At 40.6% G+C, this 26,852-nt stretch overlaps 1 protein-coding gene across 3 annotated transcripts in view; it reads left to right on the top strand.

Annotated features, from left to right (window-relative positions):
- The first annotated feature begins 808 nt into the window (after positions 1–808).
- The window catches only part of MAP3K21 (mitogen-activated protein kinase kinase kinase 21), a 40,935-nt gene continuing 14,891 nt past the window's right edge, over positions 809–26,852 (top strand). For all 3 annotated transcript variants that reach the window (XM_086460993.1, XM_086460992.1, XM_086460990.1), the window contains exons 1-4: positions 809–1,553; positions 19,928–20,108; positions 25,081–25,229; positions 25,973–26,148. In XM_086460993.1, coding sequence (XP_086317119.1) covers positions 809–1,553; positions 19,928–20,108; positions 25,081–25,229; positions 25,973–26,148 — 1,251 coding nt within the window. The remainder of the gene's footprint in view (positions 1,554–19,927; positions 20,109–25,080; positions 25,230–25,972; positions 26,149–26,852) is intronic.

Raw genomic sequence — 26,852 nt, 5'->3', positions numbered from 1 at the left:
AGTGGGCGGTGGAGGCGGGCGGGAGAGGAAACACGAACGGAGGAAGCTCGTCTTCATCATAAACTGCTCGGGTTTTATTCTGGTAAAGTCGCAAGACCGCCCGACGAAGGAGAGCGGGAGCTGCTGGCGGAGGCACGAACCCTCGACCTGCTCTGCCGCCCCTGAGGGCGACCTGCACCGAGACGCCGCTATCACCTCACCGAGCGGCGCGGCCCGCCCGGGGCCCACGGGCTCCCCCCGGCAGCCTGGCCGGGTCCAGGCCGGACCCCTCCCGCCGCGGCGGGCTGGGCCCGGCGCTGCCGTTACACCGCCCCCTCCCCCGGCCGGGCGGGACCGTTGCGAGCGCCTCAGCCCCGCCCCCTCGTCTGCCGGAGCCTGCCAGTCTGCGCGCGTGGGAGAGCGGGCGCAGACACCTACCTGCCTACACGCCCGCCCGCCGTCCCGCTCCCCCCGTGCCCCGCCTCCAGCGCTCGGCCCCACGTGACGGCCGGCGGCCAATCCTCGGGGGCAGGGTGCGGAGGCGGGAGGGAGGTGGGGAGACACCGCCACTCCCCTCCCCGCGCGCGCTTGCGCCCTACCTGCCGGAGCCGGGCAGCGGCCGCAGCAGCGGCGGTGATCGCGACGGGTGGGCCCCGCCCCTTCCCCGGGCCCCGCCCCTTCCCCGGGCCCCGCCCCTTCCCTCTGTCCGGCGCCCCCGCCCCTCCCCCTCCCGCGGCTCCCGCTCGGTGGCGGCGGCAGGTGAGGATGCGGCTGGGCGCGCGCCCCCGCGTCGGCGGCGCTGGCGGCCGCCGGGGCTGAGGTCGCTGCCATGGCTCTGCCGGGCGCCGGGGCGGCGGCCGCCGGCGGGGGTCCGTGCCCGCTGTGGACGGCGCTGTACGACTACGAGGCGAGCGGCGAGGACGAGCTGAGCCTGCGGCGGGGGGACGTGGTGGAGGTGCTGTCGCAGGACGCGGCCGTGTCCGGCGACGACGGCTGGTGGGCGGGGAAGATCCGCCACCGCCTCGGCATCTTCCCCGCCAACTACGTGACCCGCCAGCCCCGCGGCGGGGCGGCGGGAGGCGGCGGCGGCGGCGGGCGGGAGGACCCCGCGGGAAGCCTGACGGAGATCGACTTCCAGCACCTGGAGCTGCAGGAGATCATCGGTGTGGGGGGCTTCGGGAAGGTGTACCGGGCCACCTGGCGGGGCCGCGAGGTGGCCGTGAAGGCGGCGCGGCAGGACCCCGACGAGGACATCACGGCCACGGCGGAGAGCGTGCGGCAGGAGGCCAAGCTCTTCTCCATGCTGAGGCACCCCAACATCATCGCCCTGCACGGGGTATGCCTGCGGGAGCCCAACCTCTGCCTCGTCATGGAGTTCGCCCGCGGCGGCTCCCTCAACAGGGCCCTGGCCGCTGCTGCCGCCGCCGCCCCCGGGGCCGGGGCCGCCCGCGGGGGCCGCCGCATCCCCCCGCACATTCTGGTGAACTGGGCGGTGCAGATTGCCCGCGGCATGCTCTACCTGCACGACGAGGCCATCGTCCCCATCCTGCACCGGGACCTCAAGTCGAGCAACAGTGAGTCCCGACGGGGGCGGGGGGTGTGTAGGGGGGGAGAAAGTGGGGGGTGAGGAGGGGCCTTCGGGCCGCCGCGGGCGGCGGAGGCGACAGCGAGGGGGTCCCGGCCCTCTGCCGCGGCCGGGCTGCAGCGCGGCGCCGGCCCCTTGCCTGAGTCTGCCCGGCGAGGGGACCCGGAGAGTCGGCGGAGGACCGGCAGCGGCGGTTTGCTCAGGAAACGGGCGGCCAGGCCTGGACGGGCACGGTCCGGGAGCCCTGTTTCACCGGGAGATGGATGTCGCAACTTGGGCGGCCCGGGCACCCTCTGCCAGGAGCTTGGTTCGCGGCCGAGGCTCTGAGGTGGTTACGGGCTCGTTGCGGGCAGGTAGGAAGAAGCGGGTCTACCTGCAGCGCACGCAGGGCGGAGTCCTGCCCTCTCGGAGGGGACTCCGCTTAAGCGAAGCGAGATAAAATCCTGTACACAACCGCAGCTGCAAATCCGCGAGACTTCTTTTACTCTGCTGTATTGCGTAGTCCTAGGTTTTAAAAGTTACAGTAAACCAAGCACCTTGGAAAAGTTTAATAAGGGTATCACCTCTGTATCACTGCTAAACGATCATATGTGTTCCTGGTTTTCACTGTAGACATTTAGTATTGCTAAAATTCACTCACTCAGCGACAGTAAGACAGTAGCTTAAAGACAGTAGCTTAAAAACAGTAGGAACTCTTGTGTGCTTGCCAGATTTGCTTTCAGCCTTTGGCATGGACAAAAGCACCTGAAAGACTGAGGGAATTGCTCAGTTCATGTTTAATGGATCCTTGGTCTATCTGTCAATACAGGAGCATCTAAGATTTTGGCAGTTGTGGTGTTGGAAGACTGATGTACTAGCATAGAGGTTTTTATAGCTTGCCGTTACAGTTGTGTTTTGAGTTGGTGACCTGAAAGTGGAAATTTGTGTGCTTCCATAAATGTCTGAAGCCATCTCGACTCTCTTTCCTTTTTGTTCTGAATGTGCCAAATGTGCAGCAATATGTCACTCCCCCCCCCCCCCCCCCCCCCCCCCGTTAGGAGTACTTAAGTAGTCCAGTAGAAATAAAAAAAGCTTCATTCAAGTTTGAAGCACTTTGTTTAAAAGGCCTTTGCAGCGTGTCTTGAAGGTCATCATGCATGGGTTGTTAAGACAAGGCTCAGTCATGGGACTGTTCCTGAGAATACTTTCACTATTTGTTTGATAAAGAAAGGACCTAGCTCAGCTATGTCTCTGGTTCTGTTTGTAGTGCAAGAGGATGAACTCTTGGAATGTACCTTTAGGGTCATGGCCAACATGTTAATTTCTAGGAAGTTGTTGTAGGCAGTTTGTTGTTATGTTGAGAGCAAGCTACTGTACTTTGAGTATTTAGTGGCTTTCCTTAGGCGAAGTGGGCTGCTGCATGCTAGCCCCCTAAGGTGGCAATGGCAAAGCCCGCATCTGAAATGAATGCGTAACGCTGTGGTTTGGCCTAGCACCTAGAACTGAATTGGTTACTGCTGCAAACCGATGACCATTGTCATCTCTGCGTACGTGGGTAATGGCCAAGCAGTTTAAAAATATGCTTTTGATTATAACCCCAGCATATGTGCCTCTTCACTGTCTTCATTGCTAACTCCAGTTGCACATGCCTTTAACTTTAGCTACTTAGTTTTCTCACCCATATTTCTTAATCTTAGTGAAGTTTGAAGACGGTATTGAATATGCTAAATAGATTTATGTCTCTTGATCATCCATCTAAATGATAACATTGGAAGACAATGGTGTGGTAGTGCTACAATCTACTATGGTAATTAAGTTCAGCAACGTGAATTTAAAAAGACTGCAAATCGTGACAGTATCCCCTGTTCTGTTAACCCACCCGTTCGTCACAGATTTCACTTCATTCTTTTACCATGGTCTATTCCAGTCTTACACAGTGGGAGTGGAAAGCTGCCAGCGTTGACTGATTGACATGCTTGGTGTGGATATTTAGAGTTCAGCAGTGGCTGTAGCTCCAGACAGGGATCTGGCAGGGCCCATTCCTCCACTGCCTGTCGCATGGACTGCTAATGGTGGTGATTCAGTGCTCTCCGTTAAGCAGCTCTAGGTACTATACCAATGTATCAGTTTTGTGCTAGCCTAGTTATTTTCGTTAAGAAGGAATTTTTCTTCCTTGGACAACAAATTAGAAAAATGTGCCCTTAACATGGCATGGTAAGGAATGCTCCCCAAACTATTTCCCTAGCAAATAGGCAGGAACTAATTTTTCCAATCAGGGGAAGGGAGCCCCTTCCACCAGTAGATTTGATTCAGAAAGGATATAGGTCTGAGCTTGCGGTTGGCAGGTAATAAGCAAAGCAAGCGTCTCGAAGGCAAGTGTGTTACTTTTCTCCAAGCAATTTTATGGCGTTGGGATCTGTAAGACAGCATATCTAGTGTAGTTTCGCTGATACCAAACTGACATGACTGGAGAGAAGATGCTACAAACAGAAGAGCCATGAGAGCAGCGGGGTTTTATTAACAGCAGTGGCCATCTAGGTTCGTATGCACAAGTTTCCTTGGGCTCCTTTTGGGAGGTGGGAGAAGGTTCTTGTTTCTACCAAAGTAAGAAAAGAGAAATAGATATGCAAATATTTTCTATATTGGGAATAAAAACTAACAAACTTCGTTGTGAGGGCTGAACAAGGAAGTAAGGGGTAACTCTTGAGTTTTGTTGGTAGCAGAGTTTCTTCAATTCTGGAGTCTGTGTACAATAAGCTTAATATTTCAAGGTTATTCAGAAGGAGACAAAACAAAGGTGTAAAGAGCACTTTTAGCTTTAGATATGTGTGATAAAATGAAACATCGTAACCATGGCCTCTAAATGTTGATTTGCAGATGGTGGGTGCTTTCTAAAACCTTGTGCAGGTGACATGGTGAGAAGTTCCTCTGAAAAGAAACATGGTCTATTTTGAGAATAACTTCCTCATAAGCAGTTCTTATGTTCTTGGCTATACTTTATAGATTAAGGATATAATCTAAAATTAAGGATTAAGAGGTGGACTTTAGCTATCGAAAATCTGAAGAAAAAATTTGAAAGAAAATTTGAAGTTTTTCAAACCATCATGGATAGTCAAGAAATTCTGAATTAAATTATATTTAACTGAAAAGCAGGTATCTTAAAAATTGTGAAAATACTTGAACATTCTTAACTATATCCTGGGTACAAACTTAGTCTTGATTAAACATGTCAGCTGGTAGACACTAATAGTTATGCACATCCCAGCTGGTTTGCAGACTCTTTCAAAGGGCGGCTTTTTGTCTCTGGGGGAATCAAATTGCTCTCTTCTGGGCGAGGACACCCCTTGAGTTAGGAGACTTGTGGTTGTTTAGGGCCTCAGTGCAGTCCTTCCTGATTCTTTTTTAGTATTCTGAAGAAAGCTAGCAATATGTTCAGGTAGAGTATGCAAGCTTTTTTGCTTTCTGAAGTCTAGTGTAGAGAAAGTAGAGATTTGGGTTTCCGGGACTGATTTCAGACTGTGCAGTACTTCTGCCTGAACAAAAAAATGCACTTTATCTCTAGTGCAGCAGCTTTGCGAACTGGTAGGAAGAGTTACAAAAAGTTCAGAATATCTTGCTTATGGGACAGACCCATCCATGGATACGAAGTAAAGCACAAAGCTGGTTCTGTGCAGATTGTGTGTGCTAACACAGTACTGATAAAGTACTCAGTTGTTGTGGATGGATATGCAAGTAGGATTCGGTTTGCTATGGCTTTTCACCAGCTCCTCCGACATCCCAGGATCCTTTGCAGCCCTCAGCTCTCTGAAGTGTGTTGAGTTTATATTACTTTTTGAAATTGTCAAGGACAGCTTGAGTTTCAAGGATTGTTGATTAAAGCCATGGACGTGACAATACTAACAAGAGCAATACTTGAAATCTGAAGGAATCAAACATACAAGAGAACAGTGAAACTGCAATTGGACAATCCACTTTAATGTGACGTTCTTCAAACTAGTCTCGTGAAAAGTAGTCACAAAATAATTTGGTTTTAAAAACCTCAAAAGGAAGTGTGATGTAGTTTGACAGAACCATTGAATCAGTTGCTTTTGATTGGGCAAAGTGTCCTGGAGTTTGAGAAAAGCAAGAACAAATTATCTCTGGTTCTTTGCCTTTACCGATTATATGCAGCAGAATTGCTTAAGTTATGCTATTAAACATCTTTCAAATAAGATGGAGATGTTTTCAAGAACTCTTAAAAAGTATTTTCTCTCTAACTTCTCCACCTAGCAACTATAGGCTAGCTGTTCAGGGAGAGGAAGAGAAAGAAACTATAGTTAAGCCTATCTGCCATCTTCTGAACTGATGCTATTTATTCTGAAATCACTTGCATGCGTAATTTGTCTCTTCCCTCTTGAAGAGGGAAGACTTGCTCACATCACAAGTAAAGCTGTAAGGATTACTTATGTTATTGAATGTTTGAAATTCAGGATTGTCTAATGTACGGTTACCAATAAAATTCAAAATGAAATTCTATTACAATTGTCTTTGGTAGTTTTGAGGGAGAAGAAATATGGCTTTTCAGGAGGTTTGATCTTCAACTCGACTTTCTTTGGAAATAGTTCCAGGATGTCATCTAATGGCAGTGAAACTTGGAGTTGTTTCTGTCAGTAGTACTGTGCCAATTACTGCTCACCTCTTACATTGTAACAAAACTAAAAAACCTGATTTTCTAAGGGTGTGTATTCTGCATCTCCCTCTCCTCCTCAGGGCACACTCATTCGTGGAACTTTGCTCTCCTGTTCCCTTCCACATCCCCAGTGTCTCCACGGGGCTAAGCCTGGCTGTCCCAGTGTGCCCCCTCCAGTACGGGATGACTCCTGCCACCTCCGATAGCAGGCTGCATATGCTGTAATTGGTTTGAAACTGCTTGTATTGCCTGGCTAGCTGATCACCTCCTACTGGCAGGCCTCTCTGAGGTCTGGAGGGGAATGAACACTTTTTTTCTGGAACAACTAACAACAGTTCCTCTTCCATAAGGCAGCTGACTCTCATGAAACCTATAGGAACCGTATCTCTGAGAACACGGTATCGCTTTGACTAATGTCAGTCTGATAAAATAGGGGGGGCAGAAGTTATTTAGCAGTTTAAAATTCTTATGCTGTAGTTTTCCATACTGTGTTCCTATAGGAAGTCATGGTACTTAAAAGCTTTGCAGTATTTTTAATTACTTAAATTGCATAAAGCTGGAAACTGTTCCAGGTGCACCAGCTTCCTACCCTATCTGTATGAGTGGCAGTAGCCCTGCCTTGTGCTTTGCTGTGGAGATAATGCTGCTGCATTACAACATAAGAACCGGTCATACATCCTGAAACATCTGGAAGTGTACAGCAGGAAGGAGCTCTAGTTTTAATAACCTTGTTCACTTGGTATTCTTAAAAAAAAAAAAAAAACAACGAAAACAACCCCACCAAAAAACCAAAATCAAACCCCCCTCATGCAGACTGTGGTAGAGTGCAGAATTTCATCAATTCAGTAAACAGCATCTCTTTTGAAGGTTATGGTCTATTAAAAGTTAGCGTGCCATTGAATTCTAATCATTTTTCTTTTGAATATAGTTATGTCACATGAAAATGTTCTATTTTGATTCATAAAACATTGATCCCAGTAATTTGTTGCATTATTTGATGTGTGCTCAGACTGTGTAGATAGGGGGTTTATTTTTTTAGGGACCCTGAGGGCTGGTTGGATTCTGTGGGAGCAGCAAATGTTTAGCAGCCTTGAGCTATAGTGTATCTTTTTCCAGTTTATCAAAGGAAATGTTTTGTGTTATGGCCATTTTATATTCACTTGATATATTTACTTGCTGCATGTAAATACATTATAGATTTTGTGTTCAGAAAGGTGCTGGAATTCAACAAAGAACAATTTTGAGTAACTGCTGTGGTTGTCTCAGTCTGCAGTAGAAATAACTAGTGCTAAAATGTCAGAGGCTAATTTCCGGTTGAAGGGTGTCTTTCAGCATTTAAAATTAATATTCAGGAACTTAATGATTTTAATACAATATCTGTCAAATGAAATTTTGTGAACTACTGCCTGTAGCACAATATTTGCTTCTGCAGTCTGTAAGCTTCTGGAGGAGCAGCAACATCCATCAGTTATTTTATTTGTGGTTGAAGACTTAACTGCAATAGTCATTTATTTCACCCCAATCTACTATCTTCTAAATTTGCGGTGTTTGATGTTTTTCTGTATCTCAAGTCTGGACATTAACAGGTGGAAAAAAAAAAAAGCGTATTAATTTAGCCCAAGTTCCCTCAAAGTTAAGAAGGCTCAAGTATATGTATGTATAGTCCTTAATGCTGAAATAAAGATTATAGGCTGAAACACTAGCTAAATGTAATGTAATTAATTAAAAACCCATGAACTTTTAATACCCCTATTTATGTTTCACTTTTAATGTACTTCCATTTTAATGTTTCCCCAACTATGTCCATCTGATGAGTGTAGAGTTGTTCCTTATATGGTGTTGAGACTCTTTACATCTTTAACAAGTAGGATTATTAATTCAAAAATGTTACTTTGATCTTTTTCTGGATCTTAGTTGATTCTTCATGTCTGTCTTCTCTCCCTGTCTTTGTTCTCTCTCTCACTGTAAAACACCGAGTGATCTGGTTTACAGCTGTTGGAAGTTTTTTCTTTTTTTCCTGGTCCATATTGGACTCTTTCCTAGCAGGTGTCTGCAACAGGCTTGTTTGCACCAAGGTTTCTGGTGACTTCTTCATGCCCAACATGGGGAGTCATGTCCTAATCTGTATGTCTCATTTGCTGGCCATCTTTTCTGAAAAAGAATTCTGTTTTGAGGTATCATTATAAATTGAAGTATAGGACTTTGGATTAGAGTGTTTGTAATTTTTGTATACTAAAGAAGACTTCAAGCATTACTTGGCTTGATTTTTCTTTTTTTTTTTTAAAGCTGGTACCCTAAGGTTATGGTCACATATCTACCTGTCTCTGAAAATTGCACTGAGTGAGCAACCCATTTCTGTAGAAGTCAATGGAAAAACAGGCAGCTAGACACCTCCCATTAGCTCTTTAAATACTTACACAATTTTGTTCATTCCCCTAAACAGTGAGAAATAAGTTTAGCTGCTGATCATAACACTTGTGAAATGAGGTATTGTACTTAAACAGAATGCAAAATGGGGTTGGGATTTGGGCATTGATAGTGTTAGCCTAGCATTAGTAAAAAATTAAGATATAGTTGAGTTTTCAGTTGCAGATTTACCACCGCCTCCTTTTGGGACTGCAAGCACAGTGCATGCCTTTGGGCCCTCTTACCAAGTACTAGAAGTTCCATTAAAAAGTTTATGTTCTGCAACCTCAAAAGAATAGAGAAGTAACACATCATTGAACTGTATTTGGGTGTTGAATGCTGTTTTGTGGTTTCTTTGACCTTAGAAGAGAATGGCTTTTTGTTTGCAATCTGTAAGTTTTCTTATCACTAAGTATAAACTTTCTTCTAAACATGCTTCAGTGTTTCAAGTTCTGAAACCGGATGGCCTTGCACAGTGAAAATTTGCAAGGAGTCTTTGCAGCACGGGTGATTTCTGTCCTTGAATTTTATTTCTGATGATTTCTTAAAATTTAAAGCATTGAAATTTATCTCAGTGACCTTCAGTAATAATGCTTCTGAAAAGTGCAGCAATTTTTTATTTTATTTTTGAGCTTTGGGTGGGTTTTTTTTGTTAGAGGCAAAACTATGGCATTGAAGTCAACAAAAATATAGATAATATAGAGAGATAAAAATGAATAAAATATATTAAATACCAAATGACTTCGCTGTCTGTAGTAGCAGTACCAAAGTAACAACTGGTGTCATAAATGTACATTCATGGATTGTCAGTTTAAAACTAATTGCACCATTTTTGCCTTGCTTGACCACATTACTGAGAGCTTTCCTCAGATCAGTAACTGAAAGTAAGTGGATGTTTAAATTTTGACCCACTTGCTGCATCTTAAAGTCACGGGTTATATATGGTAAGATGGAAAAGTTACGTATTTGAATAATGTCACCACAGAAGTATTCTTCCTTGTTGGAACTTCCTGCTAAGTTTAACCTTTTTTTTTTTTTTTTTTTTTTGGGGGGGGGGGGGGGGAGGGTGTCATAGCTGCAGTTGAATCAGTCCTAGACATGCCAGTGTTGGCTATATAATCATGCTTTGTTCTCTTCATAGTGACTAAAATCTGTGTTTTGGCAGGTGTGCTATTAACTTGGAGCTGATAAGTCAGCCCTCCTTGAAAATGCAAGAGTAACTGCTTCATTGCTGTGTTCATTATGCGACAACTTAACCCTTGGAACTGGTTGTATTTTAGTTCTAATGTTTGGGCAGTTTTGTGATTTTTGTTTCCCATTAGGATTAGATGCCACTGTTCTTTCTGAAGCTAGTTGAATTTATTTCCTCAGGTGTTATGTAAAAGGGAAAAAATTGTACTTTTTAACGCATTACTGAATGTTACACTAATTATTGAATCAGAAGAGCTGGTTTTCCCTTCCATTTTCTCCTCGCAAGAGAAAGAGTGCTGCAAAGTTTGCAGAGTTCTCATTTCAAAGTGTTTTGCCTTTGCTATTAAAGAAGATTAGAATTCTTGGAAATGAACAGTACTGAGGGGCTATTCCTCAGCTACTGAAGAAACTGCAAGGATGGAACACAGGAATCCCTCTACTCCACAGAATATATTTGTGTTTTTTTTTTTCCTCCCAAGTTTTGTATTTAAAAAAAAAAAAGTGGGCTCAAATTGTCTGAGTTTTATTCTGCTTTGTTTTGAAACTCATTGTTTGGCAAAAACTGTTTTAAAGCAGTAAGACTCTTTCAAATATTCTGTGTAAAACAAACTGACAACCTAAGTCAGAATTCTTTCTGGAGTGTAACCTGTTAAAATTCCTTATAGAAATTATATTAAAGGAGTTTTGTGTTAAGTGATGAAGTTCTAAGGGAACTCAATGACTAAACTTGACTAAGCATCTATGACCAGAGTTTGTTTGGATTCATAGCAGTAGACATCTTCAGGATCAGAATCATCTTTTTTTTTTTTTTTTTTTTGTCTTCAATTTATTTAACTGGGTTTTTTTCAATAGTAAATGGAAATAGGTTGCCAAGAGAAGCTGTGGCTGTCCCCTCCCTGGCAGTGTCCAAGGCCACGTTGGATGGGGGCTTTGAGCAACCTGGTCTGGTGGAAGGTATCCCTGCCCATGGCAGGGGGGTTGGAACTGGGTGACCTTTAAGGTCCCTTCAAACCCAAACTATTTTAGGATTCATCAAAGATGATTTTATAATGGAAAAAAGTAGCAAAGCTGGATTCTATCTTCAAGTTTCTGACTAAAACTGGATGTAAAAGGGTTAGATCTATTCTGAAATGTTGCTTGACTTCTCACTACAGCAGGTCATGTGCGGCTTCATTTAGCAGCTAGCTGTGCGAGGAGGCTTCCCCACCCACCTCTAGGCACAGGTTCTCCCCTCTCCCAGAGGGTGGCAGAATCTATTCATCTCTGCCTGCATGGTCAGTAGGTCTGGGTTAAATCAGCTGAGGGATCCAGCAGAAAACTACTCTAAGCTGTTTTATTTGCAGGCTTAATTTTCTGCTGAGCTGTCTGTCTAGTTGAGTCTCCCAAGACTACCCAGTTGCTAGACTTGGTGCAGAGGGGAAAATGCTGTGAGGATGAGGGGCTATAACTGGAGGGGAGGTTAAGATTAGGTATTTTAGTGACAGCAGGTTCCTAAGGTCTTGGTTGTGACATCAGCCTACAGCCTTATACTTCAGATTGATTAGTAAGTGACCTTTAAGAGTAGAATGTGTTTTTGATTTTTTATGTGTGTATCCATATATTAACTTTTCTAATCTTTCTTTAATTTTGATGTGATATTTTTGTGTGTTAAATATTCTAATTTCAACACATCAAGTGCACCTTGACGTAGATCTTGAAAAATAAAGCAACAAGAAGTATGTAATTGCCGAGTGTAGTATGTTATGAACAGGAAAAATGTGCCCAATATGTAAATACTTGCCTGTACTGAGAAGCCATATATTTTCCTGATTAGCTTGAAATATCAAATGGCATCAAGTCATGTTCTGTTTACTTAAAAAACTCCCGACTGTACAAATCCAAAACAAATTTGAATGAAGTATTTTGGTTTTTAAATTAAATCTTGGAAAAGTGATTTGACTAATGATAATACTTGTTAGTTCTGAAGGAAAGTAACTGCTGTCCGCTTTTGCTCCTGGATGCCATTTTTGAGATTATAACCTCAGATGCATTGCCCTGGTGAATTCTGTATGTTGCATGGCATATATTGATTTGCTTTGTTTTGACGGGAATGGCCAGGTCTTGGACTTGGGGTGAAGGAGGTGATTAATATGTTTTCTGAAAGTTTCTGTTGGATGAAGCTGTACCTGATGCATTATGTATTGTTTAAGACTGCTTTTGTAATTTGAATATAATATCTTCAGTTTGCCTTGCTTTTTGTTTTTTTAGGAATAGGAAGAAATTCCTTTAAAAAAAAATCACTATTTCATAACAAAGGTGGTGCTCTTTAAGGAGTGGATACACAGCCATTTTGTTCTGTAGTTTGAAACTAGAATATTTTAGTTGGGAGTGACTGATTTACCACCTAACTGTTATTACTACTTGCTCTCAGCATTGCTTTCTAATCTACCTGCATTTTGGTCTTTGGTCAGTGTTTTTACTGCGTAGCTACCTTTTAGAAACTAATAGCAGAGAAGAAAGAGCTTAAAAAAGTAATTGCTGTTTCAAAGAAGTATGGAAGCTCCTAGTAGGTGCCGCATAACTGAGTGGTTTGAGTTTTAAAGATAAGATTCAGTGTTGACTGACTTCCATGTAATTGCAAAATTATGGAGGAATTGCTGTAATGAGGTTACTTTCCTTAAATGTAGTATTTAAATAGGAGAACTAAGCTTAAAATTTTATTAATCAGAGAACTTGGGGAAGTTTAGTGTACAGTCTGCTTTTGATTTTTTGCTGATGCAATATCCAAATCTTCCGTTTTCAGAATTTAGTGTTTAAATGATGATTATTTGAATGTCTGTTTATAAATACATGTTACCTCTGGTACTTCCTCTTATGGCACAATAGAAGTTTCTGGTTTGCGTTACGGAACTATCTGAACAGCACGTGAAGCACAAATGGCAGGCAGTAAAGTAACTCGCAGCATCTGCAGCCTGTGCCAATAACTTGTTAAAACTGCTTCTTTCTCTCAAGTTTCCATTTGCCCAAAGTTGCTTTAATAATTGTTATTAAAGAAGTGAAGGGGAAGCAAAAATTGGTGATGCAAGGTGTGCTGAAGCCGTTGAAATCTCTTGTCCCTCTTTCTTGCTCTTCTTTACCCTTCATTTCTTCCGGACAGCCAGGTGACTCCCTGTTGTTCTCATACTTTGGTGGTTTTCTTGTGCCACATGTCCCACTATGGGACGCATTTTTCTTCTGTGGTTGGTGTGTATTTGTTAATTCATGCTGTCAAGGACTTTTTGCGTCAAGTCTTGTCTTGTTTTGGCTTTCCAGTTGGGAACACTTTGTTCAGGGTTTTTTTTAATATATGTTGGCTCTTGTGAAGTAGGATTCTTCTTCTTCTTTTTTTTTTTTTTTTTAATAGGCTAAATGGTTTTAAACAACTACGTTTAAGAACAAACTGTTGCTGAGTTGCTTTCAGTTAGTGTGAAAATTAAGAAATAGTTATATGCTTGCTGTAAAGGGATGTAGATAATAGAGGAGCACAGTATCCCTGTAGTAAAAAGTAGAGAAATGCCTTCTGTGTATGTAATCAGTGTTTAAAGGATGAAATTCCCTTGCTGATGGTGAGTTCTAAGCTTAATCTAGTGAGATAATTGCAATCTGACAGATACTGGCTACGGAGATGAAGGTAACAGATGCTGTCCTGAGAACCTATAGGAGAAAAGCAAGGTATTTCAGAAGCAGTGCTGTATAAGCAAATGTGTCGTGTTTTTAATGTATTGAAGATGTCCTGATCAGTTAATGTTTTCACTGTGAAAGTTAATTTGCAGTTTAAAATTGGGCATAGCTTCTATAAGCAGTGTTGAAATTTTAATTTCTAATTCAAACAACAGCTCCAGATAGTGGAGGTAGGTCTCTTAATATTGACAAGGCATTGTGTTTCATTAACTGAATGTGCAACGTTTAATAAGGTTTTTTTTCTGCCTGTTAGTTCCCAGGTAAAGATACAAGGTTGCCCTGCTGGTTTTGTTGCATGTTGATTTAGTGAATTAACAGGAACCAGATTCACTTGCAAACAGTTGGAGAGGGAACTGACTGGGTGCAGGGGGGACAGACGGACAACAGTAGCAGCATTGTCTGGACAACCTCTATTTGCAAGTAGAGGTATATAGTATAACATCTTTCTTTTCTTTCTGGTATTCTCTGAGAATGACTTTATCAGTGTTGGTAAATGTAGTGGGCACATAGGCACTTATCTATGATCATAGTAACTTAAATAGTTGTGCTATTAAATAGCTTATATTTGCAAAACCCATGATAGTCAGATACTAGATAAGGTAGCAAGAAGCAGTTGGTGGCAAGTAACTAACTTGTGACAATAATGTTGTTTAACATTTTTAGTAGTAATAAAATAGAGTATATAAAGAGGGTATAGTAGAAGGTATAAAGAGGATAGGGATAGAAAGGACTTGAGTATTTTAGGATGTTTTTTTCTTTAAATTTAAGCATTACAAGATAGCTTGAATTCAGTACATCTAAACTATTAGAAAGGTGTTCAGTCCTTTAGCTTGGCTTCTCTCATAATACCTTGTTTACTCAGTTGGTTTAAATGGGTGGTAACTGAAAATGATCACCCAAAAGTGCTGGAATGCATTACGAAATAAAACTGATTTTAACTGCGTAATTTTTTTTTTTTATTTATTTCAAGAAACTTTTCAAATGAAATGTTTTATTAAATGGGGACTTTGAGATAGATAAGGTTGGAGAAATATAATCTATATGTCTCTAGTAACAAAAAGAAAACTAAGGTTGTAGGAAATAACCTGCATTGTAGAGCTTAGTGCTAGGTGGAGGTTTCCTGGGTGTGCTGCCAAGTAAAAGGTCTGTCCAGGCTTCCCTCAGGCTTGCTGCAAATACTGTTTCTTAAGCTACATGGATTTTAAGAAATAAAAAGAGAGAAGCTGAGGCAAGAATGTGAGCTTTTCATTTAAAATTATGCTTCAAACAAAATGATTGCAGTTTAGACCAATACTTTCAGTTCCTTTCTTTACTTTCAGCTTAGTCCTGAAGGTAGCGCTGGGGGTTAGTTCTGGACCTGTCTGAATTTGGTAGAGCAGGCATGCACCCCAGGAATCAGATTTATCTAAATGTGCTCTTTTCCATTATTTCTCAACCAGTTACAGCCTGTCTGTCCATGTCCAGGCTCTCACTTCATTTTTTTTTTCTTTTCCCCAGGAAAATTACAATCCAAGCTCATAGGAAGAGAGAATGGAGCAGAGAAGGCAGCTCTTGTCCAAATCTGGCCAGACTGGACGGCTACTTTATGCATCTCTAACCTGAGCTGCTGCAGTTTATCTCTTACCTTTGCTCTCAGTAGATCAAAAACAAGTGTTGCTGCCAGAGGGGAGAGTTTGGAGATGGAGTGGTGGGAAGGGAATGGCACAGGAAAAGGAGGGGGGACTGGGGGCATTTGGGTAGGATTTTACTGGGACTTCTGCCTCATTTCAAGCCAAAATTCTGTGCCTTTCCTGACTAAGAACAGCTTGTATGGGAACAGTAGCGATTCGGCAGAGAGAGTTGCTGATTCTGTTTTAATTAGAGGAACATGGACTTGGGAAGTACCGGCTGGCTCAGCAGGTCCAGTTCCGTTACAGTCTTGGGCAACTGTGTGGTAGATTTTAGTTTTTAAAAGTGTGCAGAGCATCTTATGTGCGTACTGTCACACCATAAAATACTTGCAGTGTGCCATAAGATCAGTAGAAAAAGACTCCAGCTGTAACTCTGATAATGCAGAAAGCAGGAAAAATTAGTGGCATTGCTATTCGGGAACCCTGAGGTTTGACAGGAGTATATGTTGGATCTTACACTGTGCTTTATGCTGCAGATGAGGGCCAGAAGGGGGATGGGAGAGAAGAGGCAATATCTTGAAATCTGATAGGACTCCCCACCCTGGTAGCTCCACATCTAGAACTGAGTTTAGTCACGAGCATGCCTGTAAGCCAGGGCACCTAGAAGAGAATTCTATTGGTAAGAGCACCAGTGCTGTAGGTCTGCATTCTGTTTCTAGGTATGACTAAGTTCTGTTCTCATAACTTTTCTCAAGCATTGTTTAGCCTAGCAAAAAGGACAAGCTCTTCTGATTTTATCTAAATAAGAGCCATTACAGGATCCTTTCTAATTGTTTCCTGCATCTGCTTCAGTTTAAGTTCCTGTCTAGTCATCCAGTATTTCATATGAGGTCTTATGCTTTTTACAATTCTATTCATACTTCCCTGTTTCTACTAAAAAACCCCCTTTTTAGTGCCTTTTAGAATTGCATGAGCTGCTTGTGCAACTACTTGTAGCTGCTTTTTTGGTTTTCCTTCTGTTAGCCAGAATAGAGCGCCTTTTCTTCGACCTTCACCTCTGCGTTATAACTGTAGATTCTATGATTGATCCCTTCCAACTTTGCATGTTTTCTAGTATGATGATCTGGTCTTCCTCAGAGTGGGCAGTGTCAGGTGACTGTGCTATCAGTTCTTGAAATGCACCTTGTATTTTTGCTCTGATTGTGAATTGGCATGTGAAACAAACCTGCTTCCCAGCAAACACCAGTACTGATTCCCCTTTATCCTGATCATTTGTCTCCTAAGATTTTCCTTTATACAACTGATGTGCAGAAGTCTTTGATTAATCGTTACTCTATTTGTGTGATTAAACTTCCTAAAAGGTACTTGCATCTGCTCAGGTTTGCTGCCTTATCACTCTCTGAGAAACGATCTATCAAGACAAAATGGGATTAGTGTGACGTGAGCTATTTGTAATATGTCTGCCATAATTTTGCCAGTTTTCTATGCCTTGAAGTCCTTAATTGGTTTTCTTCAAAAGCTATTCTAAGATGGCATTTAAGTTACATTCACTCAACTATAGAAATTAATTTATTTCAGTTGTTTTGAATATATTGTTTACTTTTTTCTGTTAGAGTGCTTTACAGATTCATAAAAAGGTTTGATAGTAGATTTACACTTTTAACATTAGCCCTGCTCTGAGTGGGGTGTTGATATCTTGAGGTTTGTTCCAACCTAAATTATTTCATGAATCTATGAGCTACTTCCTTCAGTGAGCTAGGGTGAGTAATACTTGGATTTCCAAGTTCTTTTTAGTTACATTAGACAGCTGATGAGCATAAGGGTTTTTCACCTGTATGGTTAAATAACAGTATCTTTGTTACGGGTGCTGTTAGAATCCTCATGTATGCTTGCTGCACTGTCAAAAGTATCCTGAATTTTTAGGATAGGCACAATATCATACATACCAATTTCAATACCACTTTACTACATAGCATTTGTATGTTTTCATTTTTCTCTGACTTGAAGATAAAAGGCAAAAAATCCTTAACTTGTTGATTTATGTTTCATGGAACTATTGAAAATAACATGCAATAATATCTCTCTGTTCCCCGTGTGTAAATGGTTCTGGGCATGCACTGTCTCTTATATTCAAGCAATGCCTGGAATATGGCACCTTGACCTCATTTGCTCTGGTGTTAATAAACTTACTTTCCCCTTGATCTCATTGCAGAAAAGCAGAGTCACAAAGGCAGGTGTGCTAAACTTAGAACTGAGTTGCAAATGGTGTTACTTTAGGAATTATATGTGGCCTTAAAATATTTGGTCACTTTATTTCTGGCTGTAGTACATGCAATGTTTGGATAACAGTCCAAGGTGAAGTTTGACCTTAGTTTGATGCAGAGTAGTCTTCTTACATCCAACTTAGTCTCCTTCTCTTAGCTTTTGAGTCTTTCAGAAATGGTCATAGTGTCTGGTTTTGCTTATGTCGAAATAAACGAGGTGGACATTGGATTCTCCTTCACTTCTGCATTCCTAATCTAATTCAGGTGGTTTTGATAGGTATGAATTTATTTTCAAATAGACTTTTTGCTTCTAAATATTTTGTGCTATGTTTGCCAGAAGTAAATTAGTGCTTTAAGTGTGAACTTACTCTTTGTGGAAAACAAAAAGTCTGAAAAATGTTGAAGTAAACTAGAAAGTGCTAAACTGGCTCTTACCCAACTTGACATTGCAGGTGTATTGGAACCTGAAAAGGCAAGTTAAAGGCTTTGAAAAAGAAACAAGTGGAGGCTGAGTGAGCAGGGTAAGCACTGAGAATGTAAAATGCCTTCTCACAGGTTAGCAGCCAGCAAGGGGAAGCTGTGGAAGTGGCAGAAGGATGCTGTAGTAGAGGTTGCTAGGCTACTGCGAGGGAAGCACTTAGAGAGCACTACTCAGCTATGCCAAGCATTTTTACTACCCAGCTGCTAAGTAACCTGTGTATAGTATTGCTATTTTCCTCATTACCGGACGGAAAGGGAAGTTTGAACTGCTAAGAAACGTTGTCCTTTTGTAGGATGAAACTTGGTCACATGCCAGTTATTACCTTTTGCAAGACCGACTGTTTTTGGTTTCGGTCACATTGACTGGCAAGGAATGTCAGGAATTCTGCTGAACGTGTTTGAAATGGACTAGCAAACAATAGGTCTTTGATTCAAGTATAAAAGTATAAAAACTCTAGCCCGAATTTAACTTGTTCTGGTGGTGCTGACTGGTGAGCTCTTGGTTTGTCTGTACCATTTTGGCCTTCATTTCTTCTGATCTGTGTTAAGAAGCTTACTGAAAATGAAATGTGGGTTCACTGTTTTTCATCTGGATTTGATGTCATTTTTGAAATATTTGTGAGAGGGTAATTAATCTGTACCAGTAAAAGTTCTTGCAATTGCAAATGCAAGGTCATCAGTTTTTCTCTGTAAGGGAAGGTAATTCTTCATCTGCTTTTTTATTAATGGGTTCCTTTTACTGTATTTTGCCATACATATATTGGAAAACACATGTGTTCATGATTCTTCTTATTTAATCTAACCTTTCATCTTTGTCCCAGGAGATTTTAACAGAAGGTTAAAGCTAACAGTTACTACCACAGACAGTGACAGAGGAACTGAATATGGAATTAAAATTATGGTGTGTTAATAATGATTCATGTGCATCTGTTGTCTTTCTCCTTGTGAGCTCTAACACAGTAACCCAGTTCTCTTTTCTTTTAACACTATTTTGTGAAGATATAATACAACTGTGCCAATACTATTGTTATGAACAAGTCAGACACTGTATACACACTGTTGGATGTAACAGCAAAAAAGTAATTTACTCTTTAACATCAATGAAGGTGCAGTGGATATAACATAACATGGTTTTGATCAAATTTTCCCAATTTGTACTGATTTGTGGCCCAGGACTTCTTGACCTTAAACCCACTTCTTTGATATAAATGTTCTTTATGAAGATGTCTTCAGTGAATTTGTGCAGGTGCTTTTTAAATCTATGTAAAATAATAATATTCACATACTATGCCAAGAATTCCGAAGTTCATCTACCTGTGGGTTGTGTGAACGACTGCCACGTGTTTGATTCTTATCTGCTACTTTTACTCAACGATGCCTGTTTCTTGTGTTGAGGAACCATGAGCTATTGTTACCTATAGTTTTCGTCATTCCATAGGTGTTATAGATTTTGTTCTGGGATGTTTCTTTTCCTGGGGGAAGACTCCTTGTCTATTAAGCATTCCTTGTAGCTGTGGATATGCTGTTTTGAGCACCCTGGTTGTGTCCTTCTCTGTGCCTTCTTCAGTTCTATGATAAATTTTTTGAGATGAGCAGGAGCCAGGATTGGGTGCAGTATTAAGGATGGATTTTATACAGTGACATAGTGTGTCCCGCTTTGCTTTCTAAATCTTTTATAAGATATCTTAACATTTATTTTTGTCTTAGTCAGAACCTCATTCCAAAGTGTCATCCATCCTGTGTGGGATGTTAGGATTCTGGGCTTTCTTAAACTTATGTGCTTTAGTTTACATCTCTTTACAGTGGATTTCTTGTGCTAGTTTAGTATCTGTTTACACAGTTGCATAAAGAACTTGTGATGCTGTAGGTATTTCTCGCTTTTATAGCTTAAAATAGCTTAGAACTATTAAAAACCTTTTTCGTGCTTATAGAAATTGCAGTAATATTTTCACATTTAAAGTATACAATTATCTGTACAGTACAAGTTGTGTGTGAAATTAATAACAAGACTGGATATTTTAATTTGATTCCCATTGCATTAATTTACAAACTCAATCTTTTGCAGTTTTGTTGCTAGAGAAGATGGAACCTGATGACATTTGCAATAAAACTCTGAAGATTACAGACTTTGGTCTGGCTAGAGAGTGGCACAGAACAACCAAAATGAGTGCAGCAGGGACTTATGCGTGGATGGCTCCGGAAGTTATCAAGTCCTCCATGTTTTCTAAAGGAAGTGATATTTGGAGGTAAGAAGTCTGTCTGCTGAAGAGCATGTTCAGTGGAACTATGTTGAGGTTTTTGAATTAATTTTTGAGTGGTTTTTGTGGTTTCCTGAGTTATTGTCTCAATATATGGCAAGTATATCTGTTCTGAGAAACATACTCATTTCTCAGCATCTGCTTCATTTGATCTACTCTTAGTTATTCACGACTTACAAATTGGGGGAGGGAGAAGGAAAATAACAAACACTTTTTTTTTTTTTTTTAAGGAAGCAAGATCTCGTTAAGAGAAGCCTTTAAAATATCTGTTGGTTAAGATACCTGAGTATTTTATCTGGAGTCTTAATAGCCATATGCTTTTGATACATTAACATATGATTGATCTCATATTGGTATGTTTACTTTATATCAGATGTCTGGAAAGTCTCACTCTGCATAAAGGAGTGGGACTGGCCGGTTACTACCTTATATGTCTGATAAAGAAAAATAAGCTGCAAACCAGAACTTTGCCAAATGTTGAGTTACTGCTGGTTTTAGGAATCCAGAATGTGATCATGTGTAAAAGTGAACATCAAATCTAAGCTTTTACATTTATAGAGAATTTGCTTTCAGTAGCTGGAGTGAGGAGAGTATATTCAGCACAAAATTGTTTTAACTTGCTCTCTGATTTTAAAGGTGGGGAACTCCCTGTGTTAAATTTGGGAATTTCTTGTAAAAGACATTATTGTGGATCATATAAATAATATGGCTCTCAATACTAATGCTGTTTTTGGGTGGTGTAGCGTGGAATACATGTATTGTAGAAAGGTAATTTAAACTTTAGTTTTAATTTAGTTCTCTTTTGTGATTGGGGAAAAGCAGTGATTGCACAATAGACTCTAAAAGCTGCTGTGCCTCACCCTGAAAAGTCTACAATTCCTTTCTTTTTGAAAGGTTTTCTCTGAAGGATCCAAGATAGCTCTTTGGGGAAGGAGGGAAGGACTTTGATCTGTTTTGTCGTGCTGCCTTATGCATGTTCTGTGTTGTATAATTCTTAAATAGGGTCCTATTTTGCTTAGATGCGTGATATTCTACAGCATGAGGTAATACTTTTGGTATTCTCGGGATGATTCTATATCTGAACTACTGTTTTGTGACACCCATTTGTCTTGAGTGTGGAACTGATTTTCAGCATTTTGTTTACATCAGTCTGAGTTGATGCTCAGTTGAGAAACATCTTTGGCTTCATTCTTTTTTTCCATTCTATCTTTCTTTTTCCTTTTTTTTTCTTTTTTTTTTTTTTTGCGGGGTGGAGGTTGGGTGTAGGCGTTTCCCTAATCAGCTGTATTCCATGCTTAATTACAGGTCCTGTCCAGTCTTGTTGCTGTGATTTTAGGTATCTGAGGGGGTATGCTTTGGTGCAATTATTTTATATTCTGCTGCAACATTAGTTTACATTTTTGGAACCTACAGTATTTCTCTTCTTCGCCTTCTCTCCTGCACGCCTCTCTTGTAAAAATGTAAGTATTTAGCTCAATGATGGACATCTAACAGGAGAGGTTTTTGAGTAGAAAGGCTGCGTTGTACAGTACAGTTTAGACCTCCTTGGCTTCTAAAGATTTTCTGCTTACTGCACCTTGATCTATTCTGTTGCTTATCTTTACTCTTTCTTTAAAAGAAAAGTAAATAAAGAATATCCTGGTTATAGGAGTGTGTATTGCTTTAAAAAGCATTCAGGTTGCGAATTCAAGTATGGGTCTCTCTAAGACAAGAACACAGATTATTTCAGGAAAGTTCTAAACTTCTTTTACATATACTGAGTGCTAAGTCTCCAAAAGAATTCTGCAGAGCTTCAAAAAAACAAAAAAAAAACAAACAAAAAAAAGGCAGTTGAGGCTGCTGCAGTGTACTCACACTGGCAGCTAGTCTTCCAGAATCAGCCAGTGCTCGGAAATGTTGTGGGAGTATTTTCATGCGGAGCCTTCCAGGCTGCATGTTCTCAGGTGTCATCCTAGATAGCAGAACTGGTGCTTTGCAGGCCTTGCATGCATATCCTTTTGCTTCCCAAACCAGAGTTACAACTACTGCATTTATTGTTCTTTGTCATATGCTTCCAAATTCCCAAACAAGAATTCAACTTCTTCAGCCCTATCCTTCCATTGATCATCACGCATTTTAGTGATATGTCAGTCTTGGTTTTCTGTATGGAGCCTGAAAGTGCAACTGTGCCCACAGATTTCCAGGTGCTGGTGGTGTGCTTTGGCAGTGGTCTTTACAGTAACAAGTGCCTCCATTGTACAAGCTCTTGGCGAAGCTAGGAAGTGCTTACTGTACAGCAGAATTAGCAGCTGCTTTTGCCTGGCACATTCATAGAATTTTGAAGCGGTTGATGTAGCAATGCTTAGTAACCTCTGCTTTAGGAGATGGATTGCACAGTAAAATAAACTTTGAGAACTTTCATTACCTTTATTTTTGTCAGCTTTTAAAATATGTAAAACCAGTAAGTTATTGCTGGAATGAGACACGATAAGGTTTAAATCACATTTGATGGCAGGAGAATAATTTTTAATAATGAAAATACTTAAAAGGACATATTTGTGGAAGTGTATTAGTTTCATAGTTTAAAATGTATAATTCAAGCATATTATGCCTGTATTTTTGGCTTTCTCCTGAAGATGGAAAAGGACTTGGCTTTTGCTCTTTTGAAAAAAGCTATTAGAATCTCTGACTGGTAACATAGGACAACTGTATGTGGGCTGGTGAAATTTAATACACAAAGTAGCTACTTGTGTAGTTGAGAGAGTTAATAAGTAGTTGTTATCCTAGGTAATAACACATTAGTACCTCCCAAAAACTCCAGTGTGGCAGAACTAGAATGCCTTTAGGGTTCTTCCCCACAGTTTTCCCCCCACAGTGCTGGCTCTTGTTACTTGATATTAAGACTGCTTTCATTAGAAGAGATGCTTTCAGGCTGTTGCTGTGTTGGTCTGTTTAAAATTTTACGACCACCTTCTTGGCACTGTTGAGAACTACTTAGGATTAAAGGCTTGAATTGTAAATATAACTAAAGCTATTCGTGTGGCACAACTTTTTATAAAAATAATAAAATCTTTTAAGTTGAATCTATTGTTCTGCTTAACTTCAGAGTTTATGCTAAAATATATATAGAATATTCTGAACAAGGAAATTCCTTGAATTAAGAACAGTCTACTCTTGCTGAGAGAGCGTGCTGTTATTTTTATACTGTTTCTAAGCACACAGATGAGAGGTAGTTCAGTAGAACTCCTCCGTCATCCATAAAATGTGTATGTACTGCAGGAAGTGTCATACTCCTTATTTTCAGAAGTACCACTGAATTTAAAACAAAATTGTAATACATTATTTTGTCCATCTTTGAGTATACAAGCAAGTGCAGAGATTAGACTGGAAAAAATTGGGAGGAAATTATTAAGAAGCCCACGATTTTTTATTCTGTTTTCTTTTGGGGGGAAATAGACTATATTCCACAGCTTTTGATTAACCATTAGCACTATAAATTCATTAGTTTTCTAAGATTTTATGATAGGGAAAACTTCTTAAATAAACAGAACATAGATAAACAGAACACTGCTGATATTCGTGCTGATATTGCATAGTTTGCTGTTTTATTATTTATTGAAGTGATGTTGCAAGGTCGTGCATAATGCTGAATGACTTTTTCTCATTAAGGAGAGAGCGCTAGAGAAACTTAACTAGTGTGTGGTGTTCTCACTGTCACGTCTGCTGTAGCTGAGGTGGTATTTCTAGTACTAAATAGCCCTTATCTCACCAGTGCTGTATGCATTTCTCCTCATGTAGGAGAGTTCAGTCCAGTCCTGCAAAACTTGCAGGTAGTTTCTTCACACACCTGGAGAGAAAAGGCAAGAGCAATACTTTGTATTCTCTTTTTCCCCTTTGCCTGTTCACTTTACTTTTCAAAAGCAGCAATAGGTTGTCCTTTGTATCCTTGTTCTACAGATAGGTGTCCCCTGGCAGGAAGAGAAGGTGAGAGGCGGCAGAACAAACCCAGTCATAAAGTCCACTTTGGGCTTACGTTCTAAAAGGAGTAGTTCCTGCTTCCACAAAAACGACTGTGAAAGCTATCCATTTTAGTGGTGGTGGGATAGGAACTCTAGAGCAACAGCAGTGAGCATGCTGTCCCAGCCCTTTGTAGGGGCTTGGATCATTTGAGCAAGCCAAGCATTGGGTGTACCCAGAGAGAGTAAAAGCAATACCCAGCTGCTCTTCTAGAGTGGAGAACATGGCAGAAATTCTTATGATTAATGTTGCTGAAATAGGAATTCCTGTGATTCTTGATTTCTTTAGCTGACAGATCTCTTCATGCCACCACCTTTCACTGGAGACAGCGTTGTTTTGTTTGGTTTCTGGGTTTTGGTGGTTTTTTTTTTCCTTGTATGGAGAAATTAGAGTGTGTGTAATTATTTCTCAATCTTGTTGCATCTTCTGTGGGAAGTGAAAAGTTAACAGGCCTTTATATAACACACGTGAGATTAGAAATGCAAACTCCAAACAAAGCTGGGTCTTTACTGGTGTTTTTTGTTACTGTTATTACAAAAAAAATTAGGACTTACATCTAGGTAAATTGTGAAATGTTTGGAAAGGGGAGTGGCTTGAATGCTCTGCTGAGTTTTTCTTTTTTTGGTTTTGTTTGATTGCTTTTTGGTGGGGAGAAGGTTGCTTGTTTTCCTGTCACTCAGACTTCCGGTTGTGAGATATATGTGATACCAGCATTTGTACAAAACTGAATTCAGGCTACATTTTGGAGTGCGAGCCACTCTTAGAGTCACATGCAATTTGGATACTTGCTATTAGTGGAAGGGTGCAAGGTGACTAAAGTAGAGCTGACTCTTAAAGGCATTCACCTTTGACATGGGAAATCCTCATGAATTTTGGTACTTGGTTGGACAGATACTTGTTTGTTCTTGAGTAAGCAATGTGTCAGTATTCAGAAAATAACTGTTAAAAAAATTACCTTTTGTAGTTATGGAGTGTTGCTGTGGGAACTGCTTACAGGAGAAGTTCCTTACCGTGGCATAGATGGCCTTGCTGTGGCTTATGGAGTTGCCGTCAATAAGCTTACTTTGCCCATTCCATCCACCTGCCCTGAACCATTTGCAAAACTAATGAAAGGTATCTATGTTGTTTCTTCTATGTATTTAAACCATTATGTTTTGGGGGTATGTATCCTTGCCTGTAATAGTTGTGGAGGTGCAAAATAAACACCTCATTTGATAATGTGCTCTGTACAAAGTATTTTATTTTTCTTTACACAGAAATCTGGTGTTAAAGACAGTTGAATGTCATACAGTATTACTGTGTACCACATAAATTCTTCAGTAGTGACAGAGTACGTGTTTTAGTCTGCTTTTACTGATTTCCTGTTACACTCAAAATGCATTAATTTTCATAAACTACAGGATATACTACAGATCAATACAAGATCAAGATTAAAATCCCAAGGGGCAGAACTGCAAATGCCATTTTTCCTCATTGTTTCTTCAAATGTCTTAAAACTGTTTTGGAAATACTGTAGAGAGAAATAAACATTGCTTGCTAATGGCTATTTCCTCGTATTTATTGAATTTCTTTACCTTTTATATGTATCCCTTCAGTGCAGTACAAAACTGCTACTTTTGCTCTTTCGGATCCTAAAGATAGAGATGAAAAAAAATTGATTATTAATACAGAAACAGTCCTCTGAGTACAAGTAGGTAGATGACTCTTCTGTAAATGGAAAAGGAACTGAGGAAGCCTTGCAGGTAAAGGGGACACGTTAGAACTTGAAGTACAGCAACAAGTGACTTGAAATTCATGTAGTTCTTCAGAGAGTTCTATGTACAATTAAAAACTGATGGGATTTTAATAAATTCTAGAATGCTGGGAGCAGGACCCTCATATCCGACCATCGTTTGCCTTAATTCTTGAACAGCTTACTGCCATTGAAGGGGCAGTTATGACTGAAATGCCTCAAGAGTCTTTCCATTCCATGCAAGATGACTGGAAATTGGAAATTCAGCAGATATTCAATGAATTGAGGACCAAGGAGAAAGTAAGTTGATTTTGCCAATTGCATGGCAGTGAAGGAAGGGTATGTGTGTATGTGTGTTCACACGATAACAGCAGCCTTGAACTTTTGAATTGTGGCTTACCAGTATAATGCTAGAAACCTGCTTTAGTAGTGGAGATATACTTGAGAGAATAAACTACTTGGAAGAGAGGATTTGCTCTCTCAATAAAACATTATTAAAATTGCCTGTTCTTGTTGGTGGATGTACTATTCTTAAATTCCATATTTAATATGTTTCTGGACAGTATTTTAAGATAACCCTGTAACTGTCTTGCAGCAAGCTTACTTTAGAAAAAAAAAGGTTTGAATACTGTTTTTTTTCAAATTTCAGACAACGTTGCTTTTCCCCTTTCTTCCCTAAAAAAAACACTAAACAATTTTGCATGCTGAAATGATAAGTTTGACAGAAAGCATGTTATTGTAGTAAGTGAGGGTTATCATATGAATGGCTCATTCAAGAAGTACAGTTGAAAAAGAAACATATCCACACTTGTCTCCCCCCAAAAAACAGGTTTTAAACCTGTAGGTGTGGCATGTAGGCTCTTTTAAAATGTGTTATTTTTTTTCTTGGATATTTGAATGTGTCACTTAACAAACAAAGCCAAGTTTATTTACCCCTTAGCTAATCTTTATAACCACTGCAAATTTTCAGCTGCTGCTGAACATTCTCCTTGGCTGTGGGTATG

This window comes from Leptosomus discolor, chromosome 2 (genome assembly GCF_034619465.1).
Source record: "Leptosomus discolor isolate bLepDis1 chromosome 2, bLepDis1.hap2, whole genome shotgun sequence".
NCBI lineage: Eukaryota > Metazoa > Chordata > Aves > Leptosomiformes > Leptosomidae > Leptosomus > Leptosomus discolor.
Note: the sequence above shows the minus strand (reverse complement) of the source record. Positions and strands in the feature narration are given on the sequence as shown.